Source organism: Pseudophryne corroboree, chromosome 9 (assembly GCF_028390025.1).
Source record: "Pseudophryne corroboree isolate aPseCor3 chromosome 9, aPseCor3.hap2, whole genome shotgun sequence".
Classification (NCBI taxonomy): Eukaryota; Metazoa; Chordata; class Amphibia; order Anura; family Myobatrachidae; genus Pseudophryne; species Pseudophryne corroboree.
The window spans coordinates 109,574,140-109,591,955 of NC_086452.1; the positions used below are offsets into that span (position 1 = coordinate 109,574,140).

General features: G+C 42.6%; 2 protein-coding genes across 15 annotated transcripts in view; one reads left to right on the top strand and one right to left on the bottom strand.

The window, feature by feature from the left end:
- ANGPTL1 (angiopoietin like 1) overlaps positions 1–14,257 on the bottom strand; it is a 44,323-nt gene extending 30,066 nt beyond the window's left edge. Inside the window, exons 1-2 of one of the 2 annotated variants that reach the window (XM_063939730.1) lie at positions 14,183–14,257; positions 5,899–6,755 (exon numbers count right to left, since the gene is read on the bottom strand). In XM_063939730.1, the coding sequence (XP_063795800.1) occupies positions 5,899–6,724 (826 nt within the window). In that variant the 5' untranslated portion in view covers positions 6,725–6,755; positions 14,183–14,257. Of the gene's footprint in view, positions 1–5,898; positions 6,756–13,188; positions 13,565–14,182 lie in introns of those variants that run through there. The other variant, XM_063939729.1, reaches the window with a different exon arrangement.
- Positions 1–17,816, top strand: part of RALGPS2 (Ral GEF with PH domain and SH3 binding motif 2) — a 359,193-nt gene that overhangs the window by 236,996 nt on the left and 104,381 nt on the right. The window lies entirely within an intron of this gene.

Below are 17,816 nucleotides of genomic sequence, written 5' to 3' on the forward strand. Positions count from 1 at the left end.
CTCTAACTGGGGTCTGGAGGAGGGGCATAGAGGGAGGAGCCAGTGCACACCCAGAGTCCAAAGTCTTTCTTAAAGTGCCCATGCCTCCTGCGGAGCCCGTCTATTCCCCATGGTCCTTACGGAGTTTCAGCATCCTCTACGGACTACGAGAAATAGATTTACCGGTAAGTGTAAAATCTTATTTATCGGTGGATTGGGTTGATAGTCATAAAGTCTGTAGCCGTGACCGACCACAAATTAGTTTGTATGTCCGACAGAGTAAATGCTTTGTCGGCGGCATCGGGCTGTGTATGCTGCTCCTGCCCAACCAACTTTACAGTTTCCCTTGTTCCTGCACAGCAGAGGAAGATGGAATTATCTCCTCCTCAGGGGAGGAAGGCAGGTATCTCTCAGTGGGCGGGATGTACTAAAGGAAAAAATGTGATAAAAACAGTTTTCGGGGGTTTTACTGCATTTCCGTATGTACTACGTCCTTTATTCCAGGGCTTCGATGCAGAGGGTAATGCCAGCCTATGGGGTTTCTTTCTGCATTCAACACTCAGGGGGATCCCTCCCAGCACTCTTGCGCCCACTGCATCACTCTGCACATGTGCAGGCGCACTTTCGGGTCATAAACCCAGAAGTCCATTGACGGGCGCTGATCGCAAAGGACAGCTCTTATCGGGAGAGCTGTCCTTTGTGATACTAATTGCGTATGTTAGTGCATATGTGATAAGTATCAGCACAATGTTTGCTGGAATGTACCGGAGAATGGCCATCATATCTGCTGGGTGTCAGGCTCCCAGATAGAATGTCGATCTAACAGACCTTTTATCTAGTGGTGTATGCCCACATTAGGAGTATATATTACTTGCATTTATATATCATCAGGTGCAATATCTGGAGGTAATTTACAAAGATTAAACATATGTTAAGCATTTTATCTATATGGGGTTGATTCTGAGCAAGTAACTGCACCTGGACAAACCATGTTGCAATGCACATGTTACATCTGCCCCACCTGCAGCGCAACATGCAAGGTACAAAGTAACTTCCTTCTGATGTGTCCAATACTGTTGGTTTTAAGCACTGGCCTTTTAATGGCACGTCTTGTAGAAGTGAAAATGTTACTACAAGTTGAGTCTCCCATATTCAACATGGAAATTTTTGCGCACAACTGAGATAGTGATGCCTTTGCTTTCTGATGTATTAAATGACCTGGCTTTGTGTATAAGGAGTATATCAAACATAAATGTATTTGGATTTTATACTTGGGTCCCATCCCCAAGATAACTCATTATGGTATGCCAGCATTCCAAAATACAGAAAAATTCTAAATCCACAAATTGCTGGTCCCCAGCATTTCGCATATGGGAGACTCAGCCTGTACAAAGAACTGCTACTATCAATTTTAGTCATATGTGTTCTAAATGAAATGTAATGGCTGACACCTCCACAGTGGTCTCTATAATGCGCATGAAGCTGTGCACACCATTCCTTGACCTTCCAGCGGTTACTGAAGTCTTGATGCTCATCTTGGAAAATATAGTTCACCAACAGCTGGGGTTCAGAAGGTCCCCCATAGCAGATACATACTGTGACCGCTGCAACATGTTAACTAATTCAGACTAATGCTATTGTTGCATACATAAAACTCCCCCGACTTTATCTCCTTGCAATCCTTTTTGTGTATTTCACATTTGTTGCTTTTTGAGCACGACACAAGCTGCTGTGTGGATTTAAGTATATGTAATGCACATGATTTGTATGGTTCTAAGTACAATAAAAATGAAACTCTTTCTGACTGACATAAAGGCAAACTGACTCGGAAACACAGTGGATAAAGCAGTGTGCCAGGAAGGAATTGCAAAAAAAAAAAAAAAAAAAGGTTAAGGAAGAAATGTATAAAAAGAGGCGAGCATTCAAAGCTTTCAAATAAGACGGGAAGGCGGATTCATTCCAGTACTACAAGGAATGTAACAAAAAATGCAAAAAGGAAATCAGAGCAGCTAAAATGGAAAACGAAAAGCAAATCACTAATGAGAGTAAAACTAACTCTAAAAAAATTTTTACGTACATAAATGGTAAGAGGCTAAAAAAAAAAGAGTATATATGACCATTAAAAAGCGAACTTGGATTCTTGATAAATGACGACATGAAAAAAGCTGAAATATTGAACAATTTTTTAAATCTGTGTTTACTAGAGAGGACCAGATGGTAGGATTAGTAACAATAATAGTAATGATAAAGGTCCATTGCTTAATAATTATCTGTCTGAGGAAGTAGTCCATGAGCAAGTAAAATTAAGACTAATTAATCTCCTGGTCCAGATGGCCTACATCCTAGGGTTCTGATGTAGCTAAATTCTGAAATAGCAAGGCCATTTTATCTGATTTTCACTGATTCACTTACATCAGGCATGATACCAAAGGACCGTATGGCCCGACCCCCGCACAAGTACAAAAGCATCGCACAGCGGCGATGCTTTTGTACTTTAGTAGTAGCTCTCTGCCAGCGTAGCTCCTGTGACATGCAGCCGCTGCGCCCCCGCCTAACGGTCCGGGCACGCCTGCGTTGTCCGGACAGCGCCCGCTAAATGGAGGCCAAACACCGCCGGCCCACCCAGCGATCGCAGGGCTGAGACAGCCGTCGGCTGTCTGGCATGCGCCAGCGCAGTTAAGACCTGATCGGCTGCTTTGAGAAAATACACAGCAGCAATCGGGTCTGAATTAGGCCCGTAGTCCCAATATTTAAAAGGGTATTAAACTTCGACCTGGTAACTATAGACCGGTTATTCTGATATCGATCGTGGGGAAACTACTGGAAAGTATACGAATAGGCCCTACACACTGGTCGATCTGACTGAAAGATATGAACGATCTCGTTCATTAATGAATGAGATACCGTTCATATCTTTCAGTGTGGAGGTACCAGCTATGAACGATGCGCGGCCCAGCACTCGTTCATCGCCGGTGCCCCGTCGGCTGTGCATGCAGGCCAGTATGGACGATCTCGTCCATATTTGCCTGCATTGCTATGGAGCCGGGTGACGGGGGCAGTGAAGAAACTTCACTCCCCCCGTCACTGCCCGCCCGCCGCCGGGTCGCCCGTCTGCCGTATCTGCGGTCGGGCATCTCAGCAGCCGTGTCTGTAGGGCCCTTAAGGAACAGCATACAGGATTATTTGGATAACTCCCATGCTATTAATAAGAACCAGCATGGTTTTGTGAGAAATAAGTCATGCCAAACTAATTTGATTAGCTTCTATGAGATGGTAAGCGACAATCTCGACCAGGGTAAGGCAGTAGAAATGGTTTATCTGGATTTTGCAAAAGCTTTCGACACAGTATCTCACAGGAGGCTGATTTTCAAATTAAGGGAGCTCAGTATAGGAGACACTATTTGTACAAGGGTGAGTAATTGGCTTGATAACAGGGAACAGCAAGTGGTGATTAATGGGATGTTTTCCACCTGGGCTAAAGTAATCATTGGAATACTGCAGGGTTCTGTGCTGGGGCCACTATTTAATATATTAATAAATGATCTAGCAGAAGGACTAGAAAGCACAGTGTTTATTTTTGCAGACAATACTAAAATATGTAGGGTAATAAAGTCAGATGTCGGATGTGGAGTCTCTTCAGAACGATTTATTTAAACTAGAAGTTTGGATATCGAAATGGTGTATGAGGTTTAATGTGGAAAAATGTAAAGTTATGCACTTTGGGACTAAGAATAAACATGCAACCTATCAATTAAATTGGGAAAATATAGTGGAAATGGTATTAGAAAAGGATTTGGAGGTGTTCATTGATTGTAGATTTAACAGCAACACACAATGTCAAAGTGCAGCAACAAAGGCAAATAAGGTGTTAGCATGCATTAAAAGGAGAATTGAGACAGGGGATGAGAGCGTAATCCTGCCATTGTACAAATCATTGGTATTGCCGCATCTTGAGTATTGTGTACCTTTCTTGGCACCACACTATAAAAGAGACCTATTAGAACTTGAAAAGGTTCAGAGGCGAGCTACCAAATTGATTAAGGGGTTGGAGACACAGGACTATGAGGAAAGGCTTTCTAGGTTAGATATGTCTTCACTAGAAATAAGACGACTAAGAGGAGATACGATTAATATTTACAAATACATAAAGGGACAATATGCGGAGCTATCAGGTGATTTGTTTACTAAGAGATCTCTACACAAAACGCGCAGACACCCGCTAAGGCTTAAGGAGAGGAAATTTTGTACTCCGCGCAGGAAGGGATTCTTCACTGTAAGGGCAATACGAATATGGAATTCACTGCCAGTGAAGGTTGTAATGGCGGACTTAGTCAATGCGTTTAAAAATGGTTTAGATATATGAAGATATAACCTTTAACCTGAATAGAATAGGGAATACAAAATAATTCAGGTTGAACTCGATGGACTGCCAGTCTTTTTTTCAACCTCACCGACTATGGGGGTCATTCCGACTTGATCGCTCGCTAGCTACTTTTTGCAGCCGTGCAAATGCATAGTCGCCGCCCACTGGGGAGTGTATATTTCCTGTGCAAGTGTGCGATCGCATGTGCAGCCGAGCGGTACAAAAATAGTTTGTGCAGTTTCTGAGTAGCTCAGAACTTACTCAGCCCTTGCGATCGATTCAGCCTGTCCAGTCCCAGAATTGACGTCAGACACCCGCCCTGCAAACGCTTGGACACGCCTGCGTTTTCCCAAACACTCACAGAAAACGGTCAGTTGACCCCCATTAACGCCTTCTTCCTGTCAATCTCCTTGCGAATGGATTCTTCGTTAAATCCATCACTCAGCAATGATCCGCTTTGTACCCGTACGAGGCGCCTGTGCATTGCGGTGCATACACATGCGCAGTAGTAACCTGATCGCTGCGCTGCGTAAAACGGCAGCGTACGAATAGGTCGGAATGACCCCCTTTGTTACTATGTTAATGTGCAGGGTATGTCATAAGTTGTTGAAAGGGGTTTGGTATGAACAGCAGCATCCCGACAATGAAGATCCCGACGTCGAAGGGGGTAAGTATTTTTACCCTCTTCCCCCTTCCCTACCCTTAACCCTCAGGGGTGGTGGCTAGGACTAACCACCAGGTCCTAACCCTAACAGGTACCCTGATACTTACATTCGGGATGTTGGCTGGCTGTGTTGCTGCGCCGATCTCCCAAATATTTTCGAAATTCCAACGCCGGTCACATGACCGCCGGCATCTTGTCCATCAGGATGCTAAACGTATCCTGCTACATGGTTGGTATTGAAAAACATTATTTCAATTGTTTAGTTATTTGAGGAACTTTTTGAATTACCTTTTCTTTCTTCTTCCTTATGCAATGATGGCTTTGCTCATCGTATTCAACTTTTAGAAATTCATTAGATATTGTATCATTTGTATATTATGGGAGATAAAGGCAAAGCAGGGATTTTCTGGTACAGATACCTACAGCAAGTACTAGTGTTTACGTACTGCTGAATGAGAGAATTTTCATTATGTTCGGTACCACAACTTATTTCATAATTTGATACAAAGAACGACACTGTCGCTATTTGACAGAACGTCAAAATTGCTTTTCCTTAACCTATTTCACAATGGAAACAGACATTTAATGTTATCAAATGGTGACATCCAGCAGAAGTGGCATTTGTCAAGCATCAAGTTATTCCAGTAAATTGTGGCACCCAGAATGTAGGCATAATCATCTTGTGAGTGTATTGTGGCTTTAGTGCTGACCCTACTTAGATACTATGGAGCAGCTTTTGCGGTGAAACATCTTGTGCTGGCACATGTTAAGAAACACCAGAATGTTCAAGATTACATTGGCATTCAGTACGTGTGTAGGTGGATGTCTGGAATGTTTAGGCTGCAGTGCCAGTAAGTGAACTACATACTTTGTCTGTGATAATACTTCTTACCTTCATTGATAACTGTCACGGGAGGGACGCGAAACGGACTGATTGTTGGTGCTGGAGATTGTGGTGGCTGCCGACTATCCCTGGCCCTTGGGTAACCTGTATCCCTCTGGATCTCATTACCGCCCACTAAGCCAGGTGTGTACTGCTGACTGTTTGGGTCATGCTGAGGCACCACCTGCACTAAAGGCGGTGAGCCATGGCTGGTCCTCCTGGAGAAAACACGCATGCACTGTTCTTCTAGCAATGAGATAATGGCTGACTGGTTATTGACCAAATCTATGAGCGTGGAGTATTTTGCTTCTAGATCCTTGTAGCGCGTGGCTGCTTTGAGCATCTCAGCAGTTACATTGAGTATCTTGTTTTCCAGCTGAGAGACTTCAAGGGAATTATCTCTCTTGCGGATTATCTCATGTAGTAGCTGCATGTAAAGCTGTGTCACACGGGAGTTCATATTGCGGCTCTCCTTCCTCAGTAATTTTACCTCGCTAACAATATTCCCATCAACGTCTACCACCACTTGTAACATCTCCATCTCTCGCCTTTGCTTAACTAAAGCGTCTTTAAGGTTTTCTAAGTCCATCCTGGTCACCTGGTCTTTACTTGGCCCAGGTCCTTTGGTGTTGACACATATTGGCCCAGTGATCTTCTGCTGGGGCACCATGAACGTATAGCCACACCTTTTTCCATCATTCACATCCATATATTGAGTAGAACGGGCAAGTCTTTTTGAAGTTCCTTTCTGTCTCTCTGGTTCGCTTTTCGTGCAGTGCACTGAAGGTACCAAAAATATTAGCAACACTCCTAAGGTCCAGAAGGTGCTGTCCATTTTACCCAAGGGGGAAGCTGTATCCAAGCAACTGAAACACAGAAGGTAAAGTTAAATACTGTTGGCTGCAGTATACCATTTCTTGCTATTGTGTAATGCTGGGGTTTTCAGCAGAATTCTTACATGCTAAATTTATGAGCTGTTATTGAGTTTTATTGCTTAGAAAAACACAGGAGAAATTCAGGCTTTCATTGTTTAGGCAATTATATATTTTGATGGAAAAGGAATGGTATACCCTTATTGTGCTGAATAGGAGCAGCTGAGATATACAATCAAGTGCTATAAAACTTGATCAAGAGATTTGTGTACAATGCAGGTTGGTAAGTATAAATTCTACAATTAATAAAACACAAAACAATACTCCCCTATTCGAGCAGCATTATTACTGTTCCTCAAGCATCCGCTTTACAGGAGTGGTTTTCCATACCAAAGCTTCAATCCGAATATAATGTTATCTCAACGGAGTACATGCAAAAAGATAAAGAATCACATATAGTGTGAAATCATTCCAAAAGCCTTAACTAGGTAAGCATACAGCTCATATCCCTTAGTCCCATATTTCTATGGGATGGTGATTCCTGATGTATAAATAAAGGGTCACCACTTCGTGTTCAAGTTAAGACAAAGGTCCTCAATTTGTTTCTTACATGAAAATAAGAAGACAAATCTTATAAAGGCATCTTTAAAATGGAGGCTCACATAAATTCTTACTTCTTATGACTGTTGCCCGCACATCAAGGTATCTTTGGGGTCTGATCCAATTCTCGTCAAATATGAATCATCACAGAAATGTGTAGATAAGACTTGGATTTATACTTACCCACCTGCATTGTATACTTATCACTGGAGAGCAGAAATAACAGTTTCTTTTATCTAGTTATATATATATATATATATATATATATATATATATATATATATATATATATTCTGCTTCTTCTGAAACAAACCCAACCACTTTTTGGGGCAGATGCAATAACCTGGAGACTGCACAAGGAAGTGATAAACCAGTGATAAGTGCAAGGTGATAAACGCATCAGGCTAAACACCTCCTAACTGTTAATTTACATATTGGAGCTGATTGGCTGGTGCGTTTATCACCTTGCACTTATCACTGGTTTATCACATCCTTATGCCTTCTCCAGGTTAATACATCTGCCCCTTTGTCTCTTGTCTTTTGGTTGATCTGGCCTACTACCAGGTGGAGTCTCTGCTGGATGAAAGATTACGTATAGACAGACTTGTATAAAAGGCTGTATGTGTTTAGTAAAAGACTGAAGTTCCCACCCGAAACAGAAAACTTTCTTACCTGAGTTTATGCTGCCAAATGGGTTTTGACCCTTTGTGTACCCAACATGCAACATAATGTTTCCAAAATCAGATATATGTGTTGTCATTGAATTTTCAGCAGTAAGTCTTTTTTTGGATTTTCTCTTGGCAGTCCAAAAAAAAAATCCTTATTTTTACGGCTGTAAATATTTGTGTAACTCATCCATAAATCAGTAGTGTCTTATGATTGCATCTGAATCTTGTAGCACAAGTTGCTTGTATTGTTTGGCTGGAGTTCTAACTGAGGAAGCGGGTCAGCATTCTGCAACTTTATGTGAGCCAAGATATTCAACCCAAACGAATTCTCTTGAGTATTAAGTCATCAATTCCAAGTTTATTATATAAACATAATTGTGCTCTGCAGGTATATCGGACTTTGGAAAAATGTGTTTTTAATGCGCTTGCATATTATTTTGATGTCTAATTTAACTCTAATTAAACAGTTTTTTTTCCTTATTAGTTGAGTATGCTGTTTGCTGCGTTATCTCCTTGTTACTCTTTAATCCCCATGATCAGTGTCTGAAATTGGGATCAGGGTATGTCTGTTCTAAAGCTTTGTTTTGCTCATGTGGTTTATCATATATTCATGGTGCTCTTTTGTTTCTTACTGACAAACAGATGCGCATTTTGCAGAAGAATATAAATAGTTTGTTAATCCCTGGTTAAAACACAAACTTGTTCTGGTTACCTCTGGCCTTATACCTTCTCTAGATTCCAAGATCCTTTATTGATCGCATGTTTCAACCAGTGAGGAGTTCACCTATTCTCAGTGGGTGGTCATGTGACTGTCGGTCATCTGATCGGCGGTCACATGAATACCACCCATTCTCAATCATGGATCATTTTAGGGCAGCTTAAAGTAAATAATGTGCTTAATATGAAATCCTTATTTATTGCATGGTTTTTTTTTAATGTAGAACCAAGAAGTTGTAATGGATTTTAAAAGCTACAAAAGCTGTTTATATAGAATACATCTGAATGCCCAACCTATGCCCTCTCTTTTCTCTCTATGACAGCAAAGTGTTTTTTTTCGGCACATGTCAGGAGAGGCATTTCTCACAGTAGCAGTTTACAGTTTCTTGTATAACTAATAGAATACCTATAATTATTACAACTTTTATTTCGCATCTGCTCCAGAAATGGTCCCCATTTTTTTTACCATTTCCTTTTTGAATATGAAAAAATCTAGACTATATGGGAATTTTGTTCATGGAAGTAATTTCCTGCTTTTCTTTGCACCACAAGCACATTGTAAAACTGATTTATTTGCCTCTCTCCTTTTATACATCCAATATAATAGGGGAGTTGGATTAAAGTTCAATCTCTTTGAACTGAACCCAGATCAGCATCTGGTTCCATTGTAGTCTCCTCTGTGACACACACACACACACACACACACACACACACACACACACACACACACACACACACACACACACACACACACACACACACACACACACACTCACCACCCACTGTTATCATAACGTCTTAACCCAGGCCTGTTCTGAAGTGCTGGATTAATCGCAGTATAGGGAATTACAGTACTATGGTAAACAGCACAAGCATACTCCACTGTAGGAGTCATCTGATATCTTCCATATCGGTGTCACGTCATCGAAAAGTTCCAATAGTTAATTAATATTATATCCTATATTTATAGATGCTACAAAACACACACACACACACACACACACACACACACACACACACACACACACACTCTTTGCATATGGACTATTTTTTTTTGGGGGGGGGGGGGGGGAGATGTTGTAAGTGTATTTGAATATATCCTGTGAGTCAGTGGAACAAAGGGCAGGCTTTAACCATATGTGCTAAATAGTTTGTACAGTGTGATTTATGTACCATAATATAAGGTATGTTATAATGCGGTGCTTATATAACAGTGAGACTCAAGACCAATCTGCGATTTGCTTTTATTTCTCTAACTGCTGATTAAAGTTAATTGGCTTTCTATGGGTTACAGCAGGGATGTCCAATCACTGTTTACCACTTGCTCTAATCCGGCCCACTGATCACAGTATGGACCTCACAGTGGCCCTTTCCTCGATAGGCAAGCATTTAGTGTGTGTTGCTATCGGGGCTTAAATTGGATAGCTTTGGTTGTGACTTGGGTGACATACAGGCAGCCTGTCAGTGCAAAGCCATACATGCCACTAATGGCTTTACAGCCCGAGACTGAGATCAACAGAACACCAGAGCAGATATCTGTCCCCACTGACCACTCTGCTCTTCCTACAGCAAACTATCCTATCCTGTCCTATACTGCCATCTCTCCTGTTCCTAATGGCCATCATCCTCTCCCTGCTGCATGTACTCCTATCGGAGATCTGTGCCTAAGAGAGGCAAGGCTGGTCATTTATATTCAACTTGGCGCTCCGGGCCATAATGTGAACTGGGGGTACTACAGTGTGGCATAGTGTGAACTGGGGGTACTACAGTGTGGCATAGTGTGAACTGGGGGCACTACAGTGTGGCATCGTGTGAACTGGGGGCACTACAGTGTGGCATCGTGTGAACTGGGGGCACTACAGTGTGGCATCGTGTGAACTGGGGGCACTACAGTGTGGCATCGTGTGAACTGGGGGCACTACAGTGTGGCTTAGCGTGAAGTGGGGGCACTACAGTGTGGCTTAGCGTGAACTGGGGGCACTACAGTGTGGCTTAGCGTGAACTGGGGGCACTACAGTGTGGCTTAGTGTGAACTGGGGGCACTACAGTGTGGCTTAGTGTGAACTGGGGGCACTACAGTGTGGCTTAGTGTGAACTGGGGGCACTACAGTGTGGCTTAGTGTGAACTGGGGGCACTACAGTGTGGCTTAGTGTGAACTGGGGGCACTACAGTGTGGCTTAGTGTGAACTGGGGGCACTACAGTGTGGCTTAGTGTGAACTGGGGGCACTACAGTGTGGCTTAGCGTGAACTGGGGGCACTACAGTGTAGCTTAGTGTGAACTGGGGGCACTACAGTGTGGCTTAGTGTGAAGTGAGGGCACTACAGTGTGGCTTAGTATGAACTGGGGGCAAAGTCTAATTTCCTACAGATGGAGCCACACTCATCTAGGCTTCTCTGCTGTGCCTAGGTGCACCATGGTTTATTAGCATAAGCCTTTCATCTATTGTTCTCAGGTTAAATACAATACAGAGAGAACAATACAGCAGGGGATTAAGTCCGACTGCCCTGGTTTAGTTAATCCTATTACAGGCAAAGATGAGGAGGGCTCCATATGTAGATGTTTAATTATTTTTATACATATATGAATGCAGCATATTTGGGGGGGGAAGTTTATTGTAAATTTCTGTACATTTAATTATAACATGCAACACCAATTCTATTTTGTAAGATTTAATGCCAGTGTTCTAATAGAAGTGCGCAACCTATAGGCTGGTTCCTCAAGATAGATCTGTTATGTTGCCCCCCTGATTGTCAGACATGATAGACCATTAAGAAGCTAAGTATTGGGGTCCCAGAACAGACCCTCATATCCAGCTAAAAATAGGTTGGATGATGTTAGCACATTAGCAATCATTATATAGATAATAACTTTCTCTGCAAAACAAAAGCTTTTCTATTTACACCCGAACCATGCTCTCTCTCCTCTATATGGTGGAATAATGTTTTATTTGGCTTATATGTCATAAACACCAGTGACAGATCTGTTGTAAGTTTGTGAAAACTGGGAGTTACTTTATTATTGTTTGACACCTAATCTCTATCATTTATGTACATTTGGAAGTACACCGTGAGTTAATGTTTTCTTATACAATATTATATAACATGCTACCTAAACATCATCCAGAACGTTTGCTCCCAGAGTGCGAGCAAACACTGTTTTAAAGAAACCAGTGTAATTTTCTGCGAGTGATGACAGGACCACTTTACCTTGTTGTGTTAAGGGAAATGATGAGAAGTGTCAGTCTGTGCATGACGTATACCTGGAACATCAGCACAGAGCAGCTGACAGGTGACACAATAGAGGCCACTCTTTATGGCGATCCCTAGCAAAACAGAAGCACACTGTTGTTCAAATCCATGGGGAATCAAAACCTTAATATGCATAGAGAGTTCTTGAATAGACCAATGCTATTACTTTAAGGCTGGGACGTTATTCCTACACCTTCTTTGTAACTGAACATCTGTTTTCAGAGACTTGCACAATGTTCTCTTATTAATATGGTAATCTTACCATCTTTTTGCTCCCCCCCCCCCCCCCCCCCCCCCTAGTTTTACATTTATACAAAGTCACATAGTTATACAAAGGTTTGCCGATGACAACAGATCTGTTCCTTGTGGTTATAGCGCAAACTTGCAAATGAAGGGCCCCAAGATTGGGATGCAAATGGAAATAATTAGTTCTGGAGTACTGACAACATCTGTAGTACAGTCTGCAGGTTTCTCCCTCCAGCCATGTGAGCCAGGATCTGCTCATCGGATATTCATTTGCTACGTTTAAGCGCGACAAGTTGTTAGGGATCCAAATCTAAAGATGTTATAACTGTATTTTGTCAGGGGTTGGCAGAATTATGCTTTACACCCGGTACAGTGACACTTCAGCTGCTGTAGAACTACAAGTCCCAGCAAGCATGTTATAAGGATGGTTATAGTGTCACAGGCTGCCTAAGACTGTCGCTGACTTTAGCACAAATCTAGAACAAATATTTTATGATGAAAGCACACTTCCATAGTTCTAATGGGGTTGATAAAGAAGTGTGATACCACAAAGAGTTACAGATAGATCACTAATTTGTTACATATAATGTGTGACACTCATAACACATGGACAGCCAGTCCGTAAGCTATCGCATGTCACTGCTACAAATAAACAGCCATGCCTTCTTTGTAAAACCAGATTATTTAAGTTAACTACATAGGTAGCATCCACAGATACAGTATGTGCCTTGTATCCAGTTGGCTGTTGCCATTCCCATACCGGTTTTCCCCCCAAGATTCCGTCGGTAAGCCCCTCTGCTGCTAGTGTATGTTCCTGTTGTCAGCGAATGGGTTAACACTTTCCAGATGTGTTTGCACTAAATATCCAAGACCTTTTTTCAAGGGATTTCTTTCTCCCTCTATTAAAAGAAAGAAAAAATAAAACCCCTGTTGTGTAAAACCAACCTTTTCAGAGCCAGCTGAGATCTGCGTTACTTCTGCAGAGTGTGGAGTAGAGGAGGGGGGGTACAGACCGGTCTGTATCAGAATTCCTAACCCCTTCGCTGCATCTTTCCCCTGTAAAAGTCAGGCAGTGACGTACAGTGCTGTGTATTCCAGTTGTCACTCTCCTGCGGTCAGGAGAGAAAATGCAAAGCACTTCATTGCAGCTGGATTGTTGAGAAGGGGGAATGCCTGGGATGTCACAGGCTTTGGTAACTCAGCCAGCTGGCATTCCTCGAGTCTTGACTACATGCAGACAACATGTTAAAACTAATTTCACTCAATTTTTTTTAAATCCTTTTAGCTAATTACTGGATTGCAATCTTGAATGTTCTTCCCGCCTAAGTTGATGTGAGCCAGGGGACCTTTGAGCTCTTGCTTGGTAGAGCGTAGTGGTCCATGGGATGTTGTAGCCGGAACGTTTAACCATGTCCGTTCCACCAGCAATATGCATCATTTCATTTTCTTTTTTGCGTGGGTCAGCACCTTCAGACAACAATATTTCCTTATTTGCACTCAGTCATTTAACTGTGAGCTAGGTTTTTATAGAGGACTCTGTATATGCCAAGAGTATTGTCTCCTTCAAACTTGTGTAGAAGAGTAGAACTGTTTTCATTCCTTTAATATGTTCTCTTGAATCTGTGTCTCCCAACACACTTGTATGTGCTGCATAGGATGAGAAGATGTCCCTTGTCCCATTGTAGCATACGGTTTGCAGCACATCTTGCAACCATCCTTTGCTGCTCACGCAACTCCTGAAAGTTTCCTCAGTGTCTCGCGGTCCTGCCGGCTCTCATTCCTCGGAGCTCTGCACATGTGGCTACAGCTGTATTGCCTGAAATTAAATCTCTGAATGTTTGTTTATAGCGAGCTTTTCTTAAACCATTCAGGTTTGCAGTCGGCACCATTACGTGTTAGCTGACATATGTGTATTTAAATAAAGAAACATATCACTTACCTCTGTCCCGTTCTCTCCTTTGCCAGGACTGTGTGCTGAGCGGAGTATGCTCTGCGTTATGTCCTTGTTTAGATAGGGAGGGATAGAAGCCTTATGTAATCTGCCTCCTCATTAAAGTCTATGTAACCTGAGATTCGGACCATGCTGGGGTTCCTTTTGGCCTTTTTCATCCGTGATTTTTTATTCCGCTACAATAATGACCTGTTAGTAATTGTGAGTGGCTTATTAAATTACCGTCGTAATGTAGATCATTTATTTTTGCAGCCGTGTCGACAGCAACTTGTACTGTAGTAGTTATATTTTGTTCTTTAACATATGGGAAGGGTTAATGGCACACATTATGTATATATCCAGATGTTATGATGTTCACTTTGCCATTTCTATCTCTTCGGTGAGCAAAGTCTGTGGTATGAAAAACTTTCTGCTTATGTGCAATAAACCTGCATCAAGTCTACAGTATATAAACTGGTAAAAAGCACAGTTTCTCAAACTCTGTCATTACAGTCCATGTTTTAAGGATAGCCATGCTTGAGTCCAGATGGTTAAATCAAGCTGACAGAGGTACTAATTAAGTCGCCTGTGCTGAAGCATGGATTTCCTTAAAACATAGACTGTAATGGCGGAGTTTGGGTAATTGCTGTAAAGCATACAACTGCAATACTCTACGTCAGGCATTCCCAACCTCAGTCCTCAAGACACACTAAAGGGCCTTATACATTAGGCGATGTGCCGCTGAGGCGCCCGACGGTCGATCCGGCCGATGGGCGACCCGGCGAAGGGGGGTGGGGAAAGTAACGGGGGGAGTGAAGTTTCTTCACTCCCCCCGGCTCCATAGCACTGCAAGCTAATATGGACGAGATTGTACATATTGGCTTTCATGTTTAAACGAGCCGGCACCAACGATGAATGAACACGGGGGCCGCGCATCGTTCATCGTTGGTGCCTGCACACTGAAAGATATGAACGATGTCTCGTTCATTAATGAACGAGATCGTTCATATCTTTCAGTGTTATCGCCTAATGTGTAGGGCCTATAACAGTGCAGGTTTTACTCATATCTAGGCTTCAGCACAGATAGTTCAATCAAAATACCTGAGGTACTAATGAAGTCACCACTGCTAAAGCCTGGATATCCCTAAAACCTGCACTGCTAGTGTGACTTGAGGACAGGGGTTGGGAATGCCTTTTCTACATATTTAACTCAAGTCTGATGCTTTTTCAGTGTCTATTATATTGTTATAGTAGTCATTCCATGCTTTAGTTTTGATCATAATTTCTATGCATGGTTATTGTGATTTGGCGCCATACGGAAATGTTACCATGTGGTGGCGTGCTCACACACTGCAGTTTTCTCATTGACGGACACGAGTATAACATGGAAATTGCATGCCACCATATAGCGCCAATCTTGACATAATGGATCACATATTTGTGAGGTTTGCAGCTAAATCTAGCACATTGGACTTTATAGCTGAATTTCCATATGCGGATTTGTAGATATTTTGGCTGACTAGACATGTAACCGAAATTATATTACCCTAAAGTGTTATATTTCAGGAAAATGTCAGATACAAAGAGCCCTGCACAAAGGTGAGGTTTCTCCTGTCAAAGCGTTGTCTTGCACTTGTTGCTTTGTTTCTTGTACTGGAAGTACCCAATAAATGTGTGTCAGCTATCTTGCATCTCGTATGGCTTGTGTGCGCCCCGTACTCTTATACCCTTTTCACACTGCCACATTAACCTTGGTTATTGCTGTGTTAACCAGTATCACAGCTCTGTGTGAAAGAGTCCTCGAAAAGTAACCTGGGTCCAGTGACCCGGGAATCCAACTTGAGTAGCGAGCTGGGTTGGTCCCAGGAAGGACCCGTGCTAAGGGTCATTGTGAACAGGTAACCCGTGGCATCCAACCCGTGTCCTGTTAACACTCTATGGAGCACCATCTAACCGGTGCTTGGATATGATGTACTCTCCAAGCGTCGGCACAGGAGATGCCCTGGCAATAACCCAGGTCCAGCCTGTGGTATGAAGGGATTTCAAGCTGCTGTTACACAGCTTGGACCCCGTGTTCAGTGATCCGGTATAAAAGGGGTATTGCGTCATTTGTGGTGAGTATTATGTGGTGTGTTTATATAATCACTTGAAAAACTTTGGAGAACATACAAAACCGGATTTCTCAACAGATGGGTATTTCTTCACTACTTACTGTGGATACTTTGCGTAATCGTATGGACTTGCAATGCCACCCTGTTGGTTGGTTTTAGTTTTTTTTTTAAGTATCTCTTACACAGGGCTGAGAAGTCGGTATGCCAAATGTTTGACTGACTCCTCTGTTTTACTACTGTTCTACTCCTTTATAGATGACAAACATCATTTATATGCATGCTACAGTATCTAGACTATGATTTGAACCTTAGATAGTAGTTTAGGTCATGATATACAGTAGAAGAAGAATACGTGTAAGCTATGACAGCAGAATGGTTTCCTCTTATAGCAGTGTAATGTGTGACGACTGCATTTGGTAATTATCTCAGTATAGCGGGTGACGGCAGCATGGGGTAATATTGCAGTTTGTTAGTGGGTGACGGCAGCATGGGGTAATATTGCAGTCTGGTCGTGGGTGACTGCAGCAGCACAAGGTATTTATGAAGACTTAATATATTAGTTTGCCTTTACTCTTTAGACAGAAATAGTTCTTAAAATGTTGAGAGAAATCATTTAATCCCTCACAAAAAAGTATAATAATCACTTCTGCCAACAAGGTGATTACTTATTAGTTCCTGCAGGGTAATTAAATAAAAGACATTATTTCACTGTTATGTATTATCCAGTCAATAATGAACAATGCAGCTAATCCTCACCCCTGATCAAAGGCGCTTTCAAACATGAGGGGCCTTTGTGCAGCGAAACCCCCATCCTCTGCTCTAGCTCCGGCTATGTATTTGCACAGTCGGTGCATGTGCAGAAGAGAGCAAAGTGCGGTGCAGAAGCATCTTTCCGACTCCACACTAGACTGCCCCCCCCGAAATCTGGGGGCCCGGTACAGTGCGAACTTTAAGGCCCCCTCAGATTATATATACAAGAAACTTAATTAAAAAAATTGATTTGTGTATATTTTAGTATCCAGACCCAAACACTGCATAGCAGGTACCACACGGCCCTCACACCCCACCAGAAGATGCCAGCGCAGAGCACGGCCATCCTGGCCAGCGGAGCTGCTGCCATGTTCCGTAGCTGCCTGCAACAGAGCTGGACCTGGAGGAGCTCACATCCCTGCCAGGCACTAAGTGGTGTATCTTTGGTGCCCCTCTGATCCTTGGGGCCCGGTACAGGTGTCCCCTCTGAACCCCCCCTGTCGCCAGCCCTGGCTGTACCAACCTGTACTGTACCACTACTGACATTATTAGTATCCTGCTATGTGTTACTTGCACCCACACTGATGAGCCTAGACACGGGACACTTTACTTCACTGTGCAGCTAATGTAGCGCCGTACTGGTAAACCACTGTGATCGGCAACCTAACAGCCTGACTTTATGGGTATGGTTGATATTCGGAATGCCGGAACGAGTCTTCTCCCTGCAACGTTTTGTATCATTGGAACTTACAATGTGCAGTTACTTCTATTGGTGTGTATCT